Source organism: Moschus berezovskii, chromosome 3, assembly GCF_049115385.1.
Source record: "Moschus berezovskii isolate FMDL1 chromosome 3, NW_MosBer_1.0, whole genome shotgun sequence".
Classification (NCBI taxonomy): Eukaryota; Metazoa; Chordata; class Mammalia; order Artiodactyla; family Moschidae; genus Moschus; species Moschus berezovskii.
The window spans coordinates 50,491,598-50,510,103 of NC_142462.1; the positions used below are offsets into that span (position 1 = coordinate 50,491,598).

Here is an 18,506-nt window from a genome sequence, read left to right on the forward strand (position 1 = left end):
TGCTCCTTTGTATTTCTGTGTTGTCTGTTGTGATCTCTCCCTTTTCATTTCTAATTTTATTGATTTGGTTTTTCTCCCTTTGTTTCTTGATGAGTCTGGCTAGTGGTTTGTCAATTTTATTTATCCTCTCAAAGAACCAGCTTTTGTCTTTGTTGATTTTTGCTATGGTCTCTTTTGTTTCTTTTGTATTTATTTCTGCCCTAATTTTTAAGATCTCTTTCCTTCTACTGACCCTAGGGTTCTTCATTTCTTCCTTTTCTAGTTGCTTTACATGTAGAGTTAGGTTATTTAGTTTGCTTTTTTCTTTTTTCTTGAGGTATGCCTGTATTGCTATGAACCTTCCCCTTAGCACTGCTTTTACAGTGTCCCACAGATTTTGGGTTGTTGTGTTTTCATTTTCATTCATTTCTATGCATATTTTGATTTCTCTTTTGATTTCTTCTATGATTTGTTCATTATTCAGCAGCGTGTTGTTCAGCCTCCATATGTTGGCATTTTTAATAGTTTTTCTTCTGTAATTGAGATCTAGTCTTACTGCATTGTGGTCAGAAAAGATGCTTGGAATGATTTCAATTTTTTTTGAATTTACCAAGGCTAGATTTATGGCCCAGGATGTGATCTATCCTGGAAAAGGTTCCATGTGCACTTGAGAAAAAGGTGAAATTCACTGTTTTGGGTGAAATGTCCTATGGAGATCTATTAGGTCTAACTGTTCTATTGTATCGTTTAACTTTTGTGTTTCCTTGTTAGTATTCTGTTTAGTTGATCTATCCATAGGTGTGAGTGGGGTATTAAAGTCTCCCACTATTATTGTATTATTGTCGATTTCCCCTTTCATACTTGTTAGCATTAGTCTTACATATTGTGGTGCTCCTATGTTGGGTGCGTATATATTTTAATTGTTATATCTTCTTGGATTGAGCCTTTGATCATTATGTAGTGTCCTTCGTTGTCTCTTTTCACAGCCTTTGTCTTAAAGTCTATTTTATCAGATATGAGTATTGCTACTCCTGCTTCCTTTTGATCTCTATTTGCATGGAATATCTTTTTCCAGCCCTTCACTTTCAATCTGTATGTGTCCCTCGTTTTTAGGTGGGTCTCTTGTAGACAACATATATAGGGGTCTTGTTTTTGTATCCATTCAGCCAGTCTTTCTCTTTTGGTTGGGGCATTCAACCCATTTACATTTAAGGTAATTATTGATTAGTATGATCCTGTTCGGAGAAGGCAATGGCAAGCCACTCCAGTACTCTTGCCTAGAAAATCCCATGGACGGAGGAGCCTGGTGGGCTGCAGTCTGTGGGGTCGCTAAGGGTCGAACACGACTGAGCGACTTCACTTTCACTTTTGACTTTCACACATTGGAGAAGGAAATGGCAACCCACTCCAGTGTTCTTGCCTGGAGAATCCCAGGGACGGGGGAGCCTGGTGGGCTTCTGTCTATGGGGTCACACAGAGTCGGACACGACTGAAGTGACTTAGCAGCAGCAGCAGCATGATCCTGTTGCCATTTTCTTTATTGTTTTGAGTTCGAGTTTATACACTCTTTCTGTGTTTCCTGTTTAGAGAAGGTCCTTTATCATTTGTTGGAGAGCTGGTTTGGTGATGCTGAATTCTCTCAGCTTTTGCCTGTCTGTAAAGCTTTTGATTTTGCCTTCATATTTGAATGAGATCCTTGCTAGGTACAGTAATCTGGGCGGTAGGTTATTTTCTTTCATCACTTTAAGTATGTCTTGCCATTCCCTCCTGGCCTGAAGAGTTTCTATTGAAAGGTCAACTGTTATCCTTATGGGAATCCCCTTGTGTGTTATTTGTTGCTTTTCCCTTGCTGCTTTTAATGTTTGATCTTTGTTAATTTGATTAATATGTGTCTTTGGGTATTTCGCCTTGGGTTTATCCTGTTTGGTACTCTCTGGGATTCTTGGACTTGGGTGATTATTTCCTTCCCCATTTTAGGGAAATTTTCAACTATTATCTCCTCAAGTATTTTCTCATGGTCTTTCTTCTTGTCTTCTTCTTCTGGGACTCATGATTCACATGTTGGTGCGTTTAATATTGTCCCAGAAGTCTCTGAGATTGTCCTCATTTCTTTTAATTCGTTTTTCTTTTTTCCTCTCTGCTTCATTTATGACTACCATTCTATCTTCTAACTCACTTATTCTATCTTCTGCCTCCATTATTCTACTGTTGGTTCCCTCCAGAGTGTTTCTGATCTCATCTATTGCATTATTCATTGTATATTGACTCTTTTTTATTTCTTCTAGATCCTTATTAAACCTTTCTTGCATCTTATCAATCCTCATCTCCAGATTATTTATCTGTAACTCCAATTTGCTTTCAAGATTTTGGATCAATTTCACTATCATTATTTGGAATTCTTTATCAGGTAGATTCCCTATCTCTTCCTCTTTTGTTTGGGTTGGTGGGCATTTATCCTGTTCCTTTATTTGCTGGGTATTTCTCTGCCTCTTCATCTTGCTTATATTGCTGTGTTTGGGGTGGCCTTTCCATCTTCTGGCAGTTTGTGGAGTTCTCTTTATTGTGGAGTTTCCTCGCTATGGGTGAGGTTGGACGTGTGGCTTGTCAAGGTTCCCTGGTTAGGGAAGCTTGTGTCAGTGTTCTGGTGGGTGGAGCTGGATTTCTTCTCTCTGGAGTGCAATGACGTGACCAGTAATGAGTTATGAGATGTCAGTAGGTTTGGAGTGACTTTGGACAACCTGTATAGTCACTTCCAAGGTGGTTCCCTCTGTTTTAGCTTCTGTTTGCTGGTCTCTTCAGTGTCTAATAGGGGGTAGTGGTGGACACTTTTTAAGGCTCACTTGTTCAGTCCTGTTCTGGGAAGGGAGGAACACTGCAGAGAAATATCTCTGGCGTCTGTGGGGAGTGCTTGCAGTGTCCCGGCCACACTGGGTTTGCCCCCACTCATGGCGTGTGTACTGTCCCAGTCTACACTGCACAGGCTCTAGGTTGCTCTGCCAGGAACTGTCTGAGGCAGGCGCTAGGTAGTATGCACTTCCCAGGTCTAAGCCACTCAAGTTCAGGTGGTCTAAGCCGCTCAAGTTCAGGTTCTCGGGTACTCCACAACGGCGCAGACTTGGTTGGGCCTGCGTTTTGTGCCTTCCCCGGACTGAGCAGCTCAAGTGACCAGGTGTTTGGCGAGCGCAGTCGCTGTGACTTATCACCTCCCTGGTCCCTCCTCCTCAGTTTTCTGTGTATACAACCAGCACACCTTCTCAGGCAGATGTTAACCAGCCAGAAACCCAAATAGTCTTGGTTAACACTGAAGCCTGCCTGCAGTTTGGTATCAGATGCCTCTCTGGAGCCGTGATTGCCCTCTTCTGGCTCTGGCTGCCCTCCCCTGCCTGTCTCAGCGGGGAATGAGCCATCCGCAGCCGGCTAGCTCTGCTCAGTCCTTTGTTCTGTGAGAGGGGCTGGCAGAGTCCAAAGTTAGGGCTTTTCGCCTTTTCACGGGGTAGCTACCCCACAGTCTGCTCTGCTATCTCCGGTCAGCTCCCCCAGACTACCCTCATGGCATTCAGGCCCGGTCCTCTCTCTAAGCAGTTCAGCTGGCTCCTCCCTGCCCAGGCCCCGCTTGTTAATGGCGGATGCAGGCGTCTGCTCTGCTTCTGCACTGGGAGTTACCTTTGGACTCGTAAGCTGTGAGGTTTAATTATTTCTTTCTTTTTCTCCCGGTTGTGTTGCCCTCTGAGGTTCCAAGGCTTGCCACAGACTCGCCTGTGAGAGTGTTTCCTGGTGTTTGGAAACTTCTCTCTTTTTATGCCTCCCTTCCTGGGACGGAGCTCCATCCCTACTTCTTTTGTCTCTCTTTTTATCTTTTATGTTTTTCCTACCTCCTTTTGAAGACAATGGGCTGCTTTTCTGGGTGCCTGATGTCCTCTGCCAGCATTCAGAAGTTGTTTTATGGACTTTACTCCATGTTCAAATGTTCTTTTGATGAATTTGTGGGGGAGAAAATGGTCTCGCCATCCTATTCCTCCGCCATCTTGTTCCAGATCCCCCTAGTTTTCTTTAAAGAAGGACACAACATACACTGACCAGTCTATATAGTTCAGTTTAGCAAAGATTTGTTCTGTGTCTCTAAATATTGGCTAACACGAATAAATGGAAATTTGGCCCAAATGACCATAAGGAACTCAATGAGAACTTGAAAACAAGTTTCAGACAATGTTAGATTAAATCACCTACTCATTTTCTGGAGAGTATTGATGAACAATTAAAGACAGTGATATCCAGAATGCATGTGGATCCTATTATCTAACCAGCATTTGTTAATTTCAAATATACTTGAAATTCTTAGGTGAGGATTGTGGCAGAATAATTCAATTTTGCCTGTGGAAAAAAAAAAAACATAATTTTTCACGTTGTCTACACAGTTGTCCACATTTTAAAAGTCATATTCAACACTGAATTTTCAAATAATTTAGTAATTTACTGTTTAGCGCAGATATCAGTGACCATTTAAATTTTTTTTTTTCTATTTCAGTCACATGTGAGATAAATGCTTTTCACCATGAGAAAAATATATCATTTTTGAGGTCAGAGGGTCTTTTTGCATTTTGGTTTCAAGCTACTAACTATATATGACATGATGAAGAAATGATGCCTTCTAGGGGAAGATCAAATTTAAGTATCAGACCTGCTTGCAAAACTAACTTCAAAAATCAGTTGACAGAAGCATTCTGCAGTGAAACTTTGAATCTTATTTTCTGCTAGGAAGTATAATTTTAAAACAGAATGTTTTCTATGTTACATTTACTAACTTTGCTTTATATTTACAGAATTTCTATTTTACTAACTGTAGCCATATGACTGTGATTCTTGCCATGGCAAGACCATCTTATGATAATTTTTGGTACTAATTTTCAGTCATTTACTATCCTATATGTAACATGTTGAACATGTTTTGAAGTTTGAATTTAGAATCCTTTGATGACTTGTTTCTGTTAATACAAATTTAAATCTCTGATGTGATAAAAATATTTACTTATTATCTGTCGTGTTTTCTAGCGTGGTTAAGTATGCATGGACCTAGAACTCTGACTTTCTCTCCATTTAATGTTGGAGTCATTTTATGCAGGAGCCATTAGGATGCCAAGTATCAAAACTCCTCACTCCATTTATAAAACTGTAAAAAACAAGTGATTAGACTTTCAGTGTCTCAAATTTTGCCATTATTCTTTCCAACACAAGCTCTCTAGGGATCTCAGTGATAGACTGTGTTGTATGCATACCCTGAAGCATCTGTAGGCAGTCATCTCTCTTCCACTAAATAATTATCCAAAATGAATTCTTTCCGGGTATCAAAATGGGAATAAAAGCAATGAGAATATAGGGGGGAAATGGGGGTCAAGACCTTAATCTATGAGGTATCTTGATGACAAGAATATTACCTTTCAAAAGTCCATCTCCACTTGGGTGCTGTGTGGAATGATAGATGGTTATTTGGTGTAAAATCTACACATGTTATTATCATACACCCAAAGGACTGAACCAACAGAGCCAACATCTGCGTCTACTACTTAAAAAGACACATGAACTAAACAACAAATCATATGTTTCTATCATGAAAACTGATCTTGTTTAAAGGGAAAAAATGTTGGAAACAAGTAAAAACATTTCAAAGTATTTCAGCACTTACACATTTCACATTTCATCATACCCCAAATTAGTTTTTAGTGTCTTTCCTACATCTCGTCATAACTTATAAACAAGTTCTTATTAGAACTTATAAGCAAAAAGAATATGGTGCATCTCAGAAAATACTCTTCTGTTACCTATTACCCTTCAACAAAGAATATAGATACAAAAATAGGTAAAAGAACAGTTTATAATTTTGTATTCCTTTTTTTCCCTGGCCTCACCATTAAAATCAGTATCTGGGCGGGATGGGGGTGGGGGGGTGGGGGTGGGGGATGGAACTTGAGAAGGATCAGAAGAAAGACAAAATACTATTTAGAAAATTTAGACTTTTTTAAAACATTATTTGTTCTAACAAGTAGAGAAAGCAAAGGAGTAATTCTGTGATGGTCTTCAAGCATAATACACAAAAAGTCATTTGAAAAGCTCTTTTCATTTCTTCTGGATGGCTTAGGAAGGGTCTGTCTAAAAGTGGGTAATGGATTAGATTTTCCAAGTATTTTCTAGGAAGGTTAATTCATACCACTATAATCTGTTTTCATCTCTCTCCACTTCCAAGAAATTAAGTATAATAGTGTTGAATGTAAATAGTCATTTATTAAATATTTTTATTATTATGAAACAGGTTATTGACATTATCAGTTCAGTTCAGTTCAGTCGCTCAGTTGTGTCCGACTTTCCGCGACCCCATGAATTACAGCACACCAGGCCTCCCTGTCCATCACCAACTCCCGGAGTTCACTCAAAGTCATGTCCACAGAGTCGGTGATGCCATCCAGCCATCTCATTCTCCGTCGTCCCCTTCTCCTCCCGCCCCCAACCTTTCCCAGAATCAGAGTCTTTTCCAGTGAGTCAACTCGTCGCTTGAGGTGGCCAAAGTATTGCAGTTTCAGCTTTAGCATCAGTCCCTCCAATGAACATCCAGGATTGATCTCCTTTAGAATGGACTGGTTGGATCTCCTTGCAGTATAAGGGACTCAAGAGTCTTCTCCAACACCACAGTTCAAAAGCATCGATTCTTCGGCGATCAGCTTTCTTCACAGTCTATTCTTTTTATTCATATTTCTGGGAAGCTTTCTTCACATTTTTTGAACATGTATTTGTCTTTGGCTGTGCTGGGTCTGCGTTGCTTCATGGGCTTTTCTTTGGTTCTGGTGAACAGAGACTACTCTCCAGTTCTGGTGCACAAGCTTCTCTTTGCAGTGGTCTCTCCTGCTGCAGAGCACAGACTGGGGCACGCAGGCCTTAGTAGTTGTGGCACATGGGCTCAGTAGGTGCAGCTCCCAGGCTCTAGAGCACAGGCTCAGTAATTGTGGCACACAAGCGTATTTTCTCCACATGTGGGATCCTCCCAGGTCAGGGATCAAACCCGTGACTCCTCCAATGGCAGGCAGATTCTTCATGACTGAGCCACCAGGGAAGCTCCTTTCATATTTATAATGTAAGAAATGACTATATTCACCCTGTTTCACTCTTTCATAACTATGTTGTTGTTTAGTCGCTAAGTCATGTGTGATTCTTTTGCGACCCAGTGGACTGTAGCCTACCAAGCTCCTCTGTCCATGGGATTTCCCAGACAAGAATACTAGAGTAGGTTGCCATTTCCTTCTTCAGGGAATGTTCCTGACCCAGGGATTGAACTTGAAGAAGAAAATGGTAACCCACTCTAGTATTTTTGCCTGGGAAATACCATGGATAGAGGAGCCTGGCAGACTGCAGTTCATGGGGTTGCAAAAGATTCAGACATGACTGAGCAACTAAACAACAACAACAAAGGGATTGAAATGACATCTCCTGCATTGGTAGATGGATTCTTTACCACTGAGCTGTCAGGGAAGCCCTTTGATTATCTATACCTTTATGAAAAAAAAAAAAAATTCTTTTAACTACTTTAAAAGCTGATGTATAAATCGAGTTAAATCAAGTTTCTCAGTAATTGCCTCTTTTATTTTCCAAACATTGATTCAAAATTAAACTTTGTTAATTTATAGATTATCCTAATTATGATGGAATTATGTGAACAATGATATGTATCATTTCCATTTTGTCATCATATTTAACAACTAAGTTGGTGAAACATTGTGTTAAATTAACATGAAACTGCTAATGAATACATCATTCATTATAAATACAGTCAGTAAAAAGTGGGCTGGAAAGCCTATAATCCCTACCCCATACTCCCAAAACACACACACACACACTCAATTTCAGAAGAAAGGAGGGGAAAAAATCACCTAAAATGTCCCTGCTTCATGATTTGGTAGAAATCGTTGATTTCTCTTTTGAAAGTGATATTTTTCTGTTCATTGGTTGTGACTTTGAGTGAAGTCCTAAAGGACTATGTCAATTCTGGGCAGGTTGCAAATTGCTCTGTGCTTTTATTTATTTTTTTCTCTCTCTCTTGAGAGGCAATATAGTATTTTGAAAAGAAATGTGGTTCCTCAATCAAGTGGATGTAGTTTTTCCACTTGCTTCGTGTATAATACTGGAAATAGTTTAATTTTTTTAGAGCCTCTATTTTCCTTTAACTGCAGAGGCAGGATAACTTCATTCTAATCTCTATCAGATACAAGAGCTCAGAAGTAAAATGCCCTTTCAATGTCCAGCTCACGAAATTGCTATGATGATAATCATAGCACGGGTTATTACAGTTGCTTTTGTGGCTGTGGTCATCTTATAGCCCCACAGTTCCACTTCAACTAAATTTCACTTTAAGGATATGAAGAGCCAGCCAGATTAGGGGACACAGAATTCAAAGTCACTTTATCTCACTGTGATCTGTGCTGTTAAACACACACCATGTTTTATGGCATTCTGAGATTTTAGATTCGCTAAATGCTGGCACTATTCATACAGGCACTTCAGGCTTAATGGGACAGTTTTTCCAAATTATATTTTAAAATAGTTTTGATGTTTATTTGTTTTCTGAAAACATGCTGGTGTGTTACCTACATAGCACATTTATCCTTAATATGTTGGTTTGTATATACTTAAACACCAGGATTATTTCAGTGATTAAGCTATGTGACCATTTGACTGAATTTCAGCTTCTTTTAGAAATTTCTGGTTTCTTTGTTCTGTGTGTTTGGTTTAAGCAATAGCCTATTTTCTAGGAATTACATTTCTCAAATGTAGTAACTACATGCATTATTTCTATGCCTCTTTTAAATTGCTATTATTATTGCTAATAAAGATAATATTAATGTCTTAATATTTTATATTCTTTTGCATCTAAAATTTAATCTAAAGTATTAGTTTCATAAACCAAATTGTGGAAAGAAAATACCGCTATATGATTTATAATCACATCACATGTCAATAAATATAATTATTTAGGAACATAAATTCAACATGATCTGTTAATAATTATTTTTAGCTTGAGCTATGTGACTGAACACACACATGCATTTATTTCTAATTAGTAAAAGGTTCTTTTTCTACCTCACAGAGATTGAAGCCATAAAAGACAAATTGGAAAAAAAGTCACTGAAGTGTGATTCATTTTTCTTAGTACTTGTTATTCAGTCATTCAGTCATGTCCAGCTCTTTGAGACCGCATGGACTGCAGCATGCCAGGCTTCCCTGTCCTTCGCTATCTCCCTGAATTTACTCAACTCATGTCCATTGAGTCAATGATGCCATCCAACCTTTTCATCCTCTGTCTTCCCCTTCTCCTCCTGCCTTCAATCATTTTGAGCATCAGGGTCTTTTCTAATGAGTCAGCTTTTCACATTATGTAACCAAATTATTAGAGCTTTAGCTTCAGCATCGGTCCTTTCAATGAATGTCAGGAGTGATTTCCTTTAGGATGGACTGGTTTGATCTCCTTGCAGTCCAAGGGACTCTCAAGACTCTTCTCCAACACCCCAGTTCAAAAGCATCAGTTCTTTCACACCCAGTCTTCTTTGTGTTCCAACTCTCACATCCATACATAACTATTGGAAAAACCATAGCTTTGCCTAGATGGACCTTTGTCAGTAATGTTTCTGCTTTTGAATTGAATATACTGTCTAGGTTTATCATGGCTTTTTTTCCAAGGAGCAAACATCTTTTAATTTCATGGCTGTAGTCACCATCTGAAGTGATTTTGGAGCCCCCAAAAATAAAGTCTGTCACTATTTCTATTGTTTCCCCATATACTTGCCATGAAGTGATGGGACTGAATGCTATGATCTTAGTTTTCTGAACGCTGAGTTTTAAGCCAGCTTTTTCAGTCTCTTTTTTCACATTCATCTAGAGACTCTTTAGTTCCTCTTTGTTTCTGCCATGAGGGTGGTGTCAACTGCTTATCTGGGGTTATTGATATTTCTCCCGGCAATTTTGATTCCAGCTTGTGCTTCTTCCAGCCCAGCGTTTCTCATGATGTACTCTGCATATAAGTTAAATAAACAGGGTGACAATATATAGCCTTGACATACTCTTTTCCCAATTTTGAATCAATCCATTGTTCCATGTCTGGTTCTAACTGTTGCTTCTTCACCTGTATACAGGTTTTGCAGGAAGTGGGTAAGGTGGTCTGGTATTCCCATCTCTAAAAATTTTCCACAGTTTGTTGTGATCCACATAGCCAAGGCTTTAGCTTAGTCAGTGAAGCAGAAGTAAATGTTTTTCTGGAATTCTGTTGCTTTTTCTAAGATCCAATGAATGTTGGCAATTTGATCTCTAGTTTCTCTGTGTTTTCTAAATCTAGCTTGTGCACCTGGATGTTCTCAGTTCATGTAATGTTGAAGCCTATCTTGAAGGGTTTTGAGCATTACCTTGCTAGCTTGTGAAATAAGTGCAATTGTGTGATAGTTTGAACATTTTTTGGCATTTCCCATATTTGGGATTGGAATGAAAACTGACCTTTTCCAGTCCTGTGGCCACTGCTGAGTTTTCCACATATGCTGGCATATTGAGTGCAGCACTTTAACAACATCATCTTTTAGGATTTGAAGTAGCTCAGCTGGAATTCCATCACCTCCACTAGCTTTATTCATAGTGATGCCTCCTAAGGCCAACTTGACTACACACTCCAGGATGTCTGGTGCTAGGTGAATAACCACACCATTGTGTTTATCCACATCATTAAGACCTTTTTCATACAGTCCTGTGTATTCTTGGCATCACTTCTTAATCTCTTCTATTTCTGTTATGTCCTAACTTATTTCTGTCCTTTATTGTGCCCATCTTTGAGTGAAATGTTCCCTTGGTATCTCTAATTTTCTTGAAGAGATCTCTAGTCTTTCCCTTTCTACTATTTTCTCTATTTCTTTGCATTATTCACTTAAGAAGGCTTCTTATCTCTGCTTGCTATTCTTGGGAACTCTGCATTAAGTTGGGTATATTTTTTCCTTCTCCTTTTCCTTTCACTTCTCTCCTCAGCTATTTGTAAGGCCTCCTCAGACAACCATCTTGCCTTGTTGCATTTCTTTTTCTTGGGGATGGTTTTGGTCACTGCCTTCTGTACAGTGTACGAACCTCTATCCATTGTTCTTCAGGCACTCTGTCAGATCTAATCCCTTGAATCTATTTGTCACTTCCACTGTATAATCTTAAGGGATTTGATTTAGGTCAACCCCTGAATGACCTAGTGGTTTTCCCTACTTTCTTCAATTTAAGTCTGAATTTTGCAATAAGGAGTTCATGATCTGAATCACAGTCAGCTCCAGGTCGTGTTTTTACTGACTATATAGAGCTTCTCCATCTTTGGCTGCAAAGGATATAATCAGTCTGATTTCGGTATTGACCATCTGGTGATGTCCATGTGTAGAATCGTCTCTTGTGTTTTTGGAAGAGGGTGTTTGCTATCTTGGCAAGGCTCTGTTAGCTTTACCCTGCTTTATTTTGTACCCCAAGGCCAAACTTGCATGTTACTCCATTTATCTCTTGACTTCCTACTTTTGCATTCCACTCCGTTATGATGAAAAGGGCATCTTTTTTTGATGTTCTAGAAAGTCTGGTGGGTCTGCAAAGAACCATTCAGCTTCAGCTTTTTGGCAGTAGTGGTTGGGCATAAACTTGGATTACTGTTGTGTTGAATGGTTTTCCTTGCAAAGGAACCAAGATCATTGTCATTTTTGAGACTGCACCCAAGTACTGCATTTTGGACTCTTTTTTTTTTTTTTTGACTGTGAGGGCTACTCCATTTCTTCTAAGGGATTCTTGGCCACAGTAGTAGATTAAATGGTCGTCTGAATTATATTGTCCCGTTCCTGTCAATTTTAGTTCACTGATTCCTAAGATGTCAATGTTCACTCTTTTTTTTTCCCTCAATGTTCACTCTTGCCATCTCTTCTTTGACCACCAATTTACCTTGATTAATGGACCTAACATTCCATGTTCCTATGCAATGTTGTTCTTTACAGTATCAGACTTTACTTTCACCACTACTTCCACAACTAGGCATCGTATCTACTTTGGCTCAGCCTCTTCATTCTCCCTGGAGCTACTTCTCCACGTTTCCCCAGTAGCATATTAGACACCTAGTGACCTGGGGGGCTCATCTTTCAGTGGTTGCTCAGACAGTAAAGAATCTGCCTGCAATGCAGGAGAGCTGGTTTCAATCCCTGGTTGGGAAGATCCCTTGGAGAAGGAAATGACTACCCACTCCAGTAATCTTTCTTGGAGAATTCCATGGACAGAGGAACTTGGTGGGGGCTACAGTCCATTGGATCGCAAAAAGTTGGTCACAACTGAGCAACTAACACTTTTACTTTTCTTCAGTTCAGTTCAGTCACTCAGTCGTGTCCGACTCTTTGTGACCCCATGGACTGCAGCACACCAGGCTTCCCTGACCCTCACCAATTTCTGGAGCTTACTCAAACTCACTTTTCTTAGTACTATATATATTTAGAAGCACTAAAAAATCAGAACACTGCTTAAAATTATACTACTTATTGGAACATGCAGGACTATTTACTAATTTACACCATATTTATTACATAAGAAATTAAGTGTTATGATTCTATAGGAAACACAGCAATATACTAAGAACTATGCTAGGTCTTTTGGGTGCTGTAATACAGTAATAGTTCATAGACTTTCAGGGAACAACTGACAGTTTTTGTTTGCTCAGAATTTGGCAAGTGCATTCAAAGGTCTGATTCATTTGAAATGCTCTAAATCAAATTAGAAAGCAACCTTTAGCAAAATATGTAACATCCACTTTGCAGACTTCTGTTTAAAAGTTCTACATGTTTAAGAACCACTTTACATGATGTATTTTATCTGGTATTATTCTTACAACTGTGAATATCTGTGAAAATGAGCAACAGTGTCAGTGGCATGGCTGGCCTCCATCACTCACTTCATGCCAGCCTGAAGTTTACACTGCCATTGAAACGGGCAGTTTCACAGTTTATGAAGCTCTTCCTCACACATCCTTACTTCATCATCACAACAACCCAGTTGGGCACATGTAGTGAATGTTTGTAATTTCTGCCTGTCCAGCATCTCAAGGCCCTTCCTGACCCAGGGAGAACCCTGATATACGATGGATGAAAATAGGGCTCTAGACTCCCCCATGAAATCTAAGGAGGGCAGTCCTCCTCAGCAGCTCAGGGCTCTCTTGTGCCTGTGATTCAGCCAGTGAGATGACCTTTCCTGAAAGTTCCCCTGGAAATGAATAAAATCAGAGCTCCTGAAAAGAGTTTGAGTTCATCCCCACCAGGGCAGCTGCCACTGAGTGTTGTACCTGTGGTAGTGGGATCTGCTAGACTTCCGCGTCCAGGGCCAGCACACAAAGCCTGGGTGTCCAGACAGAACTTCTTTGTTTCTACCCATTTTCCTCAAGATTTTCCAGTCTCTTCCCTCAAGTAGCCATTTCACATCTTCTCATCCTTATCATTTTTAATTTATCTAGAGTATGTTTTAGTTGTTTGCAATTCACAATGCAGGTGATTTTAACAAGTATTGCTGTTCCCAATACGATGAAGAGACTGAGCCTTATTGAGTTACTTGAATTGTAGTTACATGGAAACTGCATATCTAGACCCCATCACTTCTACTTAAGGATTGTTTCTTTCACAGCACACTGTCTTCCCAGTTGCCTTCAGTGGCCTCTGCAGGTAGTGAGATGGGCTTTCCTCTCTGTGTCTCCTTGTTTGGGTGCTTAATCCTATTTCCTGTTTTAATGCTTGTCTGCTTACTGTCAAATGTGCCTAGACCCTTGAGGCATCTGGAAGACAAGGATTGCATTTTAGTCATCATTTTCTCTCAGAGATACACTGGAGTGCTTGGGTTCATAGTCAGTGCTAAATAGACTCCAATGAATGAGTGAGCAAATATGTGCATAAACTATTCAGTTAATTGAAAACACAGTAATGGGTTTGAAGTTGATGCTGAAAGTATAACACTGATCTTTTAAAAAAACAACATTATATTTTTTGGCAATCAAAAAATGTAACTATTTTTTAGAAAGTAATTTGCCTTGAATATATATGGATATTCACGTAGTAAACTCATATGCCACGCCTACTATTTGCCAGGCTCTTATTGCAGAGATACACGGGAATTAGTCTCCTCTTTAACAAGTTTCACAGGCTGATGAGAGAAACAAATGATTCTGTAGCTGAGATCATGGAACTGTGGGAAAAAGAGCTGTGGTAATCTGAAGAACGATTAGAGCAGCAGGCCCACTGTCAGCAGTCATGGGAACGATAAAAGTGACAGGGAGATACAGCTCTGGGCAGGATGCTGTGCACATCAAAGACAACAGCCAGAGCCCTTTGAAAGCTGGAAAAAAGCACAGTGTGTTTGTGCCTTTGCAGAATGTTGTGAGATTCGCTTAGAAAAAAAAAAGTTACCTATACTCTTAGTCAGATATAATTATTCTTAAAAAATTATAATAAAAACTTGTTATCAAAAAATTTTTATTAATTTGAAATTGCTGTGTGCCATATCAATAAGTAAGACTATATTTTGATTTGGTACTAAGATGAAATAAAGATAGATCTATATCTTTCCTTAAGCAATAGAGCCAGTACAAAAGAAGAAACAAATTCATGTATTAAAAACATAAAAGGCTATAAAATGATATATTTGCATGTATATAATATATATATATTATGTATACAAACTAGGATCCACATTTGTTATAAAATTTCCATTCTTTACAAATTATGCACATCAGTAGGTGAAATGCTTAACTTCATAATGCTTGTATCATTTGCAGACAATTACTACGGTACCCCAAAGCCTCCAGCAGAACCAGCACCATTATTGTTAAATGTAACAGACCAGATACTTCCTGGAGCCACTCCAAGCGCTGAAGGAAAACGAAAGAGGAATAAATCAGTGAGCAACATGGAGAAAGCAAGCATAGAGCCTCCTGAGGAGGAAGAGGAAGAGAGGCCTGTGGTCAATGGAAATGGAGTAGTAGTAACACCAGGTTAGTCATTTACATTTGTCATAGGTTCATCAGTTCTTCTGGAAATAGCTGAACATATATTATATCTGTGTTCAAATGTATATAGTTTGTTCATATATATTTTTTCACATTTATTTCCAGATGTATATGTATGTATGTGTATGTGTGTGTAGAGATATATATATATAATGTTTGCAGTTATCTTCCAGGAGAGGACTATGGTATCAAATGGGAAGGATATGATTCTTGTGTCTGAATTTATTAGTTTAAATTTTGATGTATATTGCAGTTTATTCAACTTCCTCTATTTCTGGTTTTACTTATACAGTTTTAGTGGGAATATAGTGAGTAGTTTGGGGCTTCCATGATAGCTCAGTTGGTAAAGAATCCGCCTGCAGTGCAGGAGCCTGGGTTCAATTGCTGGGTTGGGAAGATACCCTGGAGAAGGGAAAGGCTACCCACTCTAGTATTCTGGCTTGGAGAATTCCATGGACTGGGTCCCAAAGAGATGGACACAATTGAGAGACTTTCAGTTTCAGTGAGTGGCTTAAATCTTAGAAGGTGTTACAAGTCATGAATACGACTGTATCACATTGTGAAATTCTTTTTGTTAATTAGTATTAGATATTAATTAAATACAGTTATCCTTGTAAACCTTACTGTACTTTCAGCTCTTTGAATAGAGGCTGTGTCATGTGATTTAGTTAACAACGTCAGTGAATACAGTCCACAGAATAACTGTAATTACAAAATGCCCATGTATTTATCCGTCCACCTTATCACACAATCTGGCAATTTGGAGAAAGCATCTTCACAATTGATATCATGAAGGCAATTATCTTGAACAAGGGAAAGATATTATCCCTTTAATTTATCATCTGTCATATCCCTATCTAAAAAATATTAGACAGATATAAAGTGTGTTTGTGCAAGGTATGCATTTGCAATTTTCTTATGCTTATTGCTAATGTGTAGTACAAAACATTTATTTATAACATAGATTTTTCGTAATCTTATTCATAATTACCAAAACTAAACTATGACATTCTCTTTGCCTATAATCTTGGGAAAAGTTTCTAAAGTTTTGTTTTGCTTACTTATTTGTTAATAATGGCATATCATTGTTTTGATGGGCATTGAAAATCTAAGAGCTGTGTTGAAACCATTGAAAACAATGTTAACACATGTATCTTGCAAACATTATTCTTAAGATATTTCCTACAACTACTTTGATGTTTATACTTTTTACTTATCATTGTACTGCTTCTATAGCAACATATTATTTGAATTTTCATGCCCAATTATTTTTTATCAAAGAAAAGTTTCATAAGCCTATTTTTACCTTCATTTTCCATAGTACCTGTACAAATGTTCTTCATTAAATATAAGGAGACCAAACATTCAATATGTGTCAATCAAGGTATAAAACCTTAGAAAATGGATTCATTTTGGTTAATATATGAGGATAGCTTCCTCTATTAATATATTGGTAAAAAAATTATTCTCTGACCCTAGCAATCATTGATTTCTGGGTACAAATGCTAAAAATCACTTTAGGTACATAATGTAATTTATTTGCTGTAAAATGATCTGATAATTTTCAAGCAGTTAGATACCATCTCTTTTTTGATTCTGAAATGTTTCTGTCAAAATATTTACTTTTCATCATGTAATGGATTTAAATTAAGCTGATAAGATATAGTTTCCTTAGCTGAACTTTGATGTGAAAAGCAAAACAATTCAGCTAAGTGAAAGAAAATAATCACAAAAGAAGCAGGAGTTGGATGTCACAGTGCAGTTATAGGATTTATTACGGAATAAAACCTTGTAGCTAAAAATGTAAAATATATGGCCTTGATAAGGCCCAAATCATTGATTTCTGTTCCATTTATACTCTGTTTAGGGAAAATCAAATGAAACATTCTTGACATACAAATTCTCAGACTAGAAATTTATTTTAACTTGAGGGCATAGTGAATCTGGAAAGCTCCATCCCCTTTTATTCATACCTTAGACATGAGAAATATTTTGTTTTGCTTTTTATGGCTAGGATGTTTTTAAAGCTCCAGGTAAAATGGACTGATTTGAACTGAACTCTTCTTAACCAACACTAGCCTTGTGACTGTCTCTGGACATCTGAGCCTGAAAATAATAGAGAACAACTATGCAGGCCAGCTTCAGGATATCTGGGTAGTCAACAGATGCCACGAACAGTGCCTCTGTGAACCTGGTGTGGCAAGTGGTCTTATACTACTTTTTCTTTCTTATTATGGGACTTGAAAGATAGGAGAAAACAGCCCCAAACCAGAAGGTTGTTTCATCATCCTTTATTAGAAATCCTTTGACAAGTCCCATTTTTGAAGGGTCTCTGTTTTTCTTTATGTTTATCCAAGAGAGTTTTTAAGATAAAAAGTTTAAAGAGGGATTTTAAGATAAAACTTCTTTGTCCCCCTTCTATATACATTTACTATTTGAATCTCATCACCATTTGACCCTCACCAACTCTTCACCATTTGACCCTCATCACATTTTTTCTAGCACAGGGTCTTTGTTGTGCCTTTGTCTTCTCCCCATATACATTCCTTGGATTCAGGACACTTCAAATAATATTGAGAAAATTGTTGCTTACATTTTAGTTAACACCGTCCTGTAGGAGCTTATAATACTAATTAATATCAGACCTCAGTATAGAGCGTAAATAATATAATTAATGAGATACATTTGGAAAAGGAGAAAGTTTACTGAGGTAACTTTATTCCATTACAAGTAAAATTGATAATAATGGTAATAAATAATATTAAATAATTAACTTCTTTTGGATCTTATCATGTGGTAGGAGCTCCTTAACCTCATTGTGTGTTATCAGTTCATTTAATTCTCTTATAGTCTTATTCGTTAGATGCTTTACAGATGAGGACTGAGGTACACTACAGTTAAATAACTTGCCCTGTTACTGGAATTCATATATAGGAAATCTGGATCCAGAACCAATATTTTTCACTGCTGTACTATCCTGAGTCTTATATTAATATTACCAAATAGAAAATACATTTCTTAACAATCTGTAAACACATGCCTATTACCAAGTCCAAGCTCGCTTTGCTTGCCACAGGATAAGCCAATGAATCTGAGAGACAAGGTGTTGAGGCCAGGAAAACAACTTTATTCAGAAAGCCAGATGACTGAGAAGATACAGGCTAGCACCTCAAAATGACCATCTTACTGGGATCTGAACACCAGACTCTTTTATAGACCAGAGAAGGGGGAGGTGAGGAAGCAAAGCAAAAAGGCCATTAATTGTTCCATTGGTCTATATTTCTGTTTATGTGCCAGTACCATACTTTCTTGATGACTGTAGCTTTGTAGTATAATCTGAAGTCAGGAGGTTGATTCTTCCAGCTCCATTCTTCTTTTTCAAGGCTTCTTTGGCTAATCAGGGTCTTTTGCGTCCATATGAGTTGTGAAATTTTTTGTTCTAGTTCTGTGAAAAATGCCATTG

At 38.2% G+C, this 18,506-nt stretch overlaps 1 protein-coding gene across 1 annotated transcript in view; it reads left to right on the plus strand.

The window, feature by feature from the left end:
* The window catches only part of MAGI2 (membrane associated guanylate kinase, WW and PDZ domain containing 2), a 1,553,247-nt gene that overhangs the window by 974,268 nt on the left and 560,473 nt on the right, over positions 1-18,506 (plus strand). Inside the window, exon 4 of the mRNA XM_055420681.2 lies at positions 14,813-15,028. Within this exon, the coding sequence (XP_055276656.1) occupies positions 14,813-15,028 (216 nt within the window). The remainder of the gene's footprint in view (positions 1-14,812; positions 15,029-18,506) is intronic.